Consider the following 8,050-nt stretch of genomic DNA (forward strand, 5'->3'; position numbering starts at 1 on the left):
AAAAAAACATTTTTCAGCCAAGACTGCAATCACGATAGAACATATTAATGTCTCGTTGAAGTACCGAATAAATTTCTGGATAAATAGGTTAGGTTAGGTTAGCGAGTCACACAAGTCGAAAGGTTACAAAAAAGTATAATGACGAAAGACAAAGCTACTCAGCATTACTATTCCTAGTATCTAAGGTGGCTAGTATATAACACATATCAAGTTTCTGGCTAATATTGTAGTGTTTAATATCTGGCTTAAAACAATTCCTAGAGAATCTGAGCTGCATTGTTTGAATTAGAGTGCAAATTTATCATCCATAGTTAGCGATTTAACGGATGGAAGTAATGAATAAAAAAAAAACCAGATCTCATCATTTTCGGAGGTTTTCTTTGTCTCTTTATGGCTTTCCATAAATTCGATTAATGCATGTTCCACGTTTGGTTTTTTTCTTTTTTTTTGGTGGATTCTTGGTTTAGAGTTGTTCCTGTTATTCCATGATTTATACTATCATCCACACAAGTTACCGAATCTCGCTCAATTTCATCGAAACACTACTACTACTACTACACACTTAAAAGAAGGAATATTAAGTAATTTGTTTTAACTTGTATTTTGTATAAACGACTTGTGTAAAAAATATCACAGTTTTTCGGTAATAAAGTACTTAATTCAGTTAAAATGTCATAATTTTTTTAAAATTCAAAGCCACTTAACATACTGTAACGATCATATTTCACCCAAACCTACTGACACAGCACCCCCGACTATAGGTAGGGGAACGGTCGCACACACAGAGCAATGCACGTCGCGTAACATCTAGTTAACTAGTTGACTTTAGCCAACCTTTTTCCCGTGGGGATCCGTCTATTTTAGCATTATCGACGGCCACTTTGCTTAGTCTAGCCAGCTAGACAAGTAAGTCCGTTACAGTACAATAATATTTAAACATATAATTAAAGGGGAAGTAATGGCCTAGGGCAGCTGTATGTTAAAACAAAATATTTAATATTTTTTTAACTGAAGAGCGCGCGCCTACAGTATATTACATTGACCCTTTTCCCAGGTCAATGTGGAAGTCGATTTTTGAACAACTGTTTTTCATTTGCTTAAAAATTCCAAAAATGGAAATACCAAAAATTCGATTTGATATCCAAATAGGATTGAGGCCTAGGGAACTCCATCAATTAGGTATTAGGAACCGTGGTATACTGCTAATCGGTTAATTTTTGAAATATTAAAAAATGTGTATTCAGTAAACTTGTTTTTTTTGTTAATAGTAATTTACATAACCAAATGCAAGTGTAGGGTATTTTAAAAAAAAATTAACAAAATGAAAAACTTAGAACAAAGTTTAAAATACTACCAATATGAATCTACAATTTTTAGTATTCACCGGAACATCAACAATATCGCCAAAGGGATGAATGTAGATCTCAAAACGTTGTCGTCCACTTCTTCAGCTAAACCCCCTATGTACACAGTACGTTTCAAATACCACTTGTAAGTGTCGGAATCGTTCATATTTGAATATTGTCAAATGTAAAAAGATATGATGAATGTAAAATTAACGTTAAAAAACGTAAAACATAAAATTAAATCGAACAAGTTTTACCCGGTATTTTTATTTACAAATATGTTGTTATATATATAAAGAATCGATCGTCCAATAGATCTTATGGATAAAGGCGATACTTTGTTCATTTATGACTTGGATGAAGACATCAGACAATTGGCTTGGCCTTAAGTTATTAAGGCCTGAATATTATAATATGTTTTTTATATGTGTGTAAATAATTATAAAAGTTAAGAGCATCAGGTAATTGGTGTTGACTACGACCGAGTCGAATAGAATTCGCTGACTTAGGGATTTAGCCCTAGTCAGATACACCTCGGCCGTGTCCCACCTACAACGGTGAATTAGTCGTTTTGCTGCAGAGCATCAGTCGTGTTTTATGAAGTATCTAAGTTTTTCAGAGCATCTATGTATGTTTCAGAGTATCTTTAAAGTTATTTGTAAATTGTGTACACAACCATTTTGTTTTAAATTGTTTATTTGTGTTGTTTTATAATACAAATCAGAAAATCCGTCGAAATTTTGCGTTAAAATTACTGACTTAAACCTAAATCTCTTCCTCAAACCACGGCTCACGTACCAATACCATTCGAAATATTTTTCGTTGCTAACCCAAAATAAACATTTGGTTTGTGACAATGGTAACCACGGTACTCGAATGGTAGGTGATGATTAATTTTGTTGCCAAAAATGTATTAGTAGTTTTTTAATAATTGGCCTTAATCGATTTATTAGCAAAACGTTCACTTGGCTAGTTATTTTGAATCAATTCATTACGCATTAATTTAAGTTTGTTCGTTGTGAAAACACAAAATTAAAAAAATTTAACATCGCCTCCCCATCCTCATCCCTACCCCAACTCTATCTTTGACCTCATCCCCTTTTACACCCTTATCCTTATAAACACCCCCACCCCAACCCCATCCTTCATCTCTAACTCTCACCCCTACCTCTTATCTTTTTAGATAAATCAGCTGTTTTTTTTCGTTATGATAACAGGTGACGGTGTCGATTTTCCGTGTGTGTGCCATAGCAAAGAAAAAAATGTCAAAAAAATATCTTTCATACTGTCATGGTAACCGGATTTTGGTAAACATAATAAAGAAAGTCATTAGAAAGATAGCAAAAAGAAAATCATCCTGAACTAACTGCATTATAAGCAGAACTTATCTTGGCAATAATGGAGTCTCATACAGCAGATGGAGAATTATACAACGAAAAAATTTTGGAAACGGCTAAGCATAACTTTAAAACGAAAATTGGCACTGAGTACACGACTAAAGGTAATTTGGTGGATTTTGCAACGACAGTGACCAAATGATTTATAACCGCAGCTGTTTTTCTTAGATGTAATCAGAGTGTGGGATTGTATTTCCAGATGGATCGAAAACAACATAAACCGTGACAAAGTAAACCCTATGAGAGTATAATCATATTTAGTATTTGCAACTGTACACCAAAATGTATTATATTTTAAAAACGAAAATAAATGTTTTCATATAATTGTATTTAAGGTACTCGATTCAAAACAGTTTCCGAGTAAAACTGTTTTGTTTGTAAATTGCTATAGGGTTAAGTATGGTTTTCAGGAAATTACCACGCCAATCCACTTTACTAGAACATCTTCATTTTAACGTAGGCTTGTATTAAACGTCTACATAATAAATTACTTTTTATAAGGTTCGCATTTTTCTTTGTTCATAACGTTTTGTATTTTTTTTATTGATTAAAACAAAAAATAAGGTTTTACACAATATCTATTCAGTCGTAAATATATATGGCTGCTCGTTTAATTTATTTTCAAAAGCATATTTTTGTCATAATTATACATTTCTATTCACTACCTCGTATATAAGTGCTTGTAATTGGCACAATGTCGTGAGCTCTGACTACTAATTGTACTATTAATTCATATTGCAGGGTATACTGATGAAAGGAATCGGTTACTTCACTGTGGCCCAGTGGGATATACCGGTGGGTAAAGGATACCCGTTTACAATCAGAAAGCCCGTGTTTGTGATCGACGAGAAACTGGCAAAAGATTACAATTTGAAAAGGAAGCGACCTTACAATACAGGGAAAGTGAGTGCTAACAGGTAGCTATATACTCGAGAGCACTGATACTTTTGATCCATGCCACGTTCATAGATCCACGAGCATTATTTGAATCTGCTATCGGTGGCACATGATTACGACCTGGACCCAGACATGGTCCAGCATTGTCTGAAAGAAGTGGTGACGGCGTTTAAGAAACTTCTGTACGAGCAGAAAAATTGCGAACTTCCTTTTCCCAGGATTGGCAAATTACAAGTGAAAAATAAGAAAGTCGTCATGAGGTTTTATCGCCAATTTTTGGACAGGCAAAACGAGTACATGCAAGACCGCATGGAAGCAAGGAAGAATCGCTATAAGGCCACTAGTTACGACCCCAATTGGGATCGAGATCAATACAAACGAGAAGTATTTCATCAGGTCGGTTCGAAGAGACTGATTTGTTTTTATTAATTATACCTTTTGATGATGTTCAGGAGCGACCACAAACATCAGGCTCTGTCATTTCTCGACCAGCCTCTTCGTTGTCACAGTATAGACCTGGTACCGGATACGAACGTGTGCTGCCCATGCCTTCTGATAATGCAAAAAGACCCACATCCAGACTATCGGTCTGTTCTCTCAGACCGATTAGCAGACCTTCGTCCAACTTATCAGTAAGATCGAACCACCAATCCAATAGGCCAGGATCGAGGGGGTTGTCCAGACAATCATCGATCCGATCCAGGTCGCTGGAAAGACCCGCATCGTCCAATCATTTATCACGACCCCAGACCAGAGCATCGTCAGTGGATTTGGCCAAATTATCCGATAAAGCTGAAAAAGAAACTAAATTCCAGGACAACTGTGTGGATCAAATAGAAAATAACACCGGTGAGTACTTTAATTTTGAATGATTTCATACAAGAAAAATCTATAACTATGTACAGTATTTAGTATTTATATATTTTTCAGATCATTTGTGTTACTTATGTTGCAAGAGGAAACAACGAGTGGACACGATAAATACATTCATCCCAGATTCACAGGATAAAGATAACTTTATGAAAGGAGACAACCCATTTGGCCAACCGTTAAACACAGTAGGTATACCGAGGTTAGAATTTTTTTTTTTTTAAATAGCAATTTCAGCAATTTGTTGTTAGGACACTGAAAATAAGCGTAAAATGCAATTGAAAGACACATCAAACTACAATTATGTAACTGCCAAAAAACTCGCAGAAGTAATTAAAAACGAAAACGAAAAAGCCCTAAGTGAAAAAAACGCTAAAAGTTACATACTCTATAAAGTACATAAAGTTTTAACTTGGCTACGCTTATAAATCTCAGTTAAGTGTTATTTTAAAGTCAGTTTATTTAGAGACCTAAAAGCGTCACAGAGAATTCCGGTGAGAAAATTGCTCTGAGGCAAACTTTACTTGACCAGATAGAAGAAAAAAAATTAAAAAACAATACAAATAAAACAGCATGCTTAGAAGATGAAAAACGAGTCCAAGAAGAGCTTATAAAAAGGTATAAACAAAACACGGGTTCCTGAATGATGTTTAAGATTAAGATTTACTATGTCACCTGCTTCAGCTTACACGACGAAAGAATGAGAAATATAGAAGCGAAGAATCGTTCGAAAGAAAGCTACTTGAAAGTTTTAAATGAGCAATTAATGGAAAAACGGCGACTGGAAGAAGAACAGAAGAAAAACATGATTGCATTGCCTTTGTCGAAAACCATTTTGGGCACGAACGAGATCCGACCAAGTAGTATGACAGAATACAAAAAGAGGTGAACGAATGAGTTCAGGAATATTTTAAACTATTTTTTAATAGGTTAACATTGTACAACCTTTTTGATTTAAATAGTATCAACACGAAAACAGCCGAATACCAACTGTCGCAAGTAGCTGCTCGCAATCAAAACGATCAAACACAAAAGACTGAAGAAGTAAACAACGAGATTTGTTGGTTGAACAGACTAAAAGACGAGTAATAATTATTGGCGACTATTCTTTTAGTGTGATAAAAGTAAAAAAACAATTGAGAAAATCTTGTTGTTAAAAGGAATGAACAACTGCAAGCAGAGATGTTACGCAAAAGACTCAATAAAAAGCATATTTTGTCGGAAGATTTGAAAAAATGGTTAGACAATGGTGAAAAGGAAGGCCGTAAAAACGAGATACCCCGGTCTCATGTAAGTGTACACTTCTCTGGTAGGTCTCTTAAATTTAGGACAAACAACAAAGGGACCCACACAATGAGATTATCTTTTAATATGTGCAGCCTTCCATGGAAATCGAATCAAAGACAGTTTGTGAATTCATAGTTTCATCCCACCTCATTTTCTATTTGCCAATCCTTTTTATCCTATCTATTATATTATATGACATCAAAAAACTTAAGATATAGAGAATTGAGAATTCTGAGGTCAATTGTATTTTTTCTATCTAAATAAATAAAAAGTGCGAGATATTAGGTTGGAGAAGAAAACTTAAAAGAATCAAATGGAAACCTGTATATTATACTATGATTCACCGGTAATTGTAAAATAATAGTCGTTATTAAATACATAATGTATACTAAACGCTAAAATACTATTTTCATAATAATTTGTTTAGCTGAAGTTTGTAAACACTGTCGTCCTTATTATACTTTTATATTTTGTAGAAAACCATAACTATTTTAACCAACCCTATTATGGTTGTTATCATATATTTATTTTCTGTCTGCAGTTATCGTAATGGGATATTTTTTTTAATGGAGATCCTAGTGATATTTTAAATGACCAAATAACTCTAAAATCTGCCATGAAATATATACTCCATTGTTGTATTCAAGTTTTACTTCGTTTCCGGGTTATAAAACAGCAGTACAATGCACATACACATAAAAATATATATTAAAATATAACGTATGATGTTTGTTTATAGCCCATGACATTTCCACTTGTAAGAACACTGAAACGATGCCGCCAGTGTAAAAAAAAATTGGGATATCCGGTTGAAAAAATTAGTGATCTCCCATGCTGAACTTTACAAAAAGAAAACAAACACAGTTGGCCTACAAACTTTGTATTATTTTATTTTTATAAAAATTTTGTTAATTATAAGAACCGTACTAAGACTGAGTTGTTAAATTTGTACGTTTAAAGATGTTTTCAAATACAATCGTTAAGTATTAACCGCTTTGGTGTTTATTAACAATTTTTTTCAAACCAATTTTGTATAATATAAAAAAGGGGAAAAGGAAAATAAAATTAGATTGTAATATGTGATTTTTGGTAAAAAGCGAAAAGTGTAAAACATGAATAAGTATTATATTGTTATACCTACAGTGGAGGTTGGCTGAAAACTTAAACTGTTCTTCTCATTTAAGCCTTAAGATTATCACGGGATAGCAAGCAACCACGTACAAGCTATTCGTCAAAGTGGGCGGTAAGTTCAATATTTTTTATTTACAGCAGACAATACGCCTCGTCGTTGTGCTGTAACTTTGCAGAGGGTAAAAGTTGTATGTATAAAGTAGGCAAAACACAAAAAAATCAACTTGCAGAAAAATTAAAAACAGTGATGTTCAGCTTATTAACTGACGAGTCCACCGATATTGGAACAGTAAAAACTTCGTGTGTTGTTGTGAGGTATCAGTATTATCAAAGATTTCCATATTAAAACCAAGTAATGCCATATCAGCAGGCTTTAGAGAAAATAATACTTCGCTATAGCCTCCTATAACTACAGTGCCAAGGATTGTGAAGTCGGATAATGTCCAACTTATGCAGTGTATAGATAATCAGTGGCGCAGATTACCCTTGATAATATCTAGTTTGACAGATGAAATCGGTACTGAATATCCTGATGTTTTTTTGTAAGTAACCTTAATTTGACAATATAATATTATACTTGCAGTAAATAAAGTATAAATGCTTTATAAATAGTATTTAGGTCTGAAATTAAAGTACTTGGAGATTTTGATGAGTTGGCAGACTTTGCTTTATCAGTATTAAGTTTACCTCATGCCAATGCAGACTGTGAACGGGTCTTTTCTACAGTCAACAATCTGAAAACAAAATTAAGAAATAGGCTTAATACAGAGACCATAAATGGAGCACTTCATGCCAAAGAACTCATCAAAGGTGGCAGAGAAAGTAAAAAAAATTGTGTGAATTTTGAACCAAATAATGAAATGTATAGTCGCATGACAAAAGACAATTTATATACTCAAAGTGAAAAGAATAAAAGTGATAAATGTGATAATAAATTTAACTATATAAGGTTTGAAGACACTGAAGTCGGACATTCGTCGAAAAAGAATGGAGGACCAAAAGGTAGCGGGTTGTCAAGTCCAGTTCTCTCCACTAACGAAGGCAAGAGGAAATTGCCTAATAGTGAGTCCTGCAGGATCGTCTTCGTCCGTGGTTAACCCCACGGGTAATCAACGCTACCCG

General features: G+C 34.0%; 1 protein-coding gene across 1 annotated transcript; it reads left to right on the top strand.

The window, feature by feature from the left end:
• The first annotated feature begins 2,744 nt into the window (after positions 1–2,744).
• LOC126845989 (coiled-coil domain-containing protein 81-like) lies at positions 2,745–6,635 on the top strand. Its single transcript, XM_050585078.1, has 12 exons — positions 2,745–2,847; positions 2,912–2,973; positions 3,485–3,646; positions 3,713–4,024; positions 4,093–4,489; positions 4,571–4,698; positions 4,762–4,905; positions 4,977–5,128; positions 5,195–5,395; positions 5,473–5,595; positions 5,671–5,800; positions 6,537–6,635. Exons 1-12 carry the CDS (start codon positions 2,745–2,747, stop codon positions 6,633–6,635), a joined length of 2,013 nt encoding a protein of 670 aa, XP_050441035.1.
• The last annotated feature ends 1,415 nt before the right edge of the window (positions 6,636–8,050 follow it).

Source organism: Adelges cooleyi, unplaced genomic scaffold, assembly GCF_023614345.1.
Source record: "Adelges cooleyi isolate 19-005CV unplaced genomic scaffold, UGA_ACOO_1.1 ACOO_flye_CR_arks_rails_tigmint_CR_PRNA_805, whole genome shotgun sequence".
In the NCBI taxonomy this organism is placed as follows: domain Eukaryota; kingdom Metazoa; phylum Arthropoda; class Insecta; order Hemiptera; family Adelgidae; genus Adelges; species Adelges cooleyi.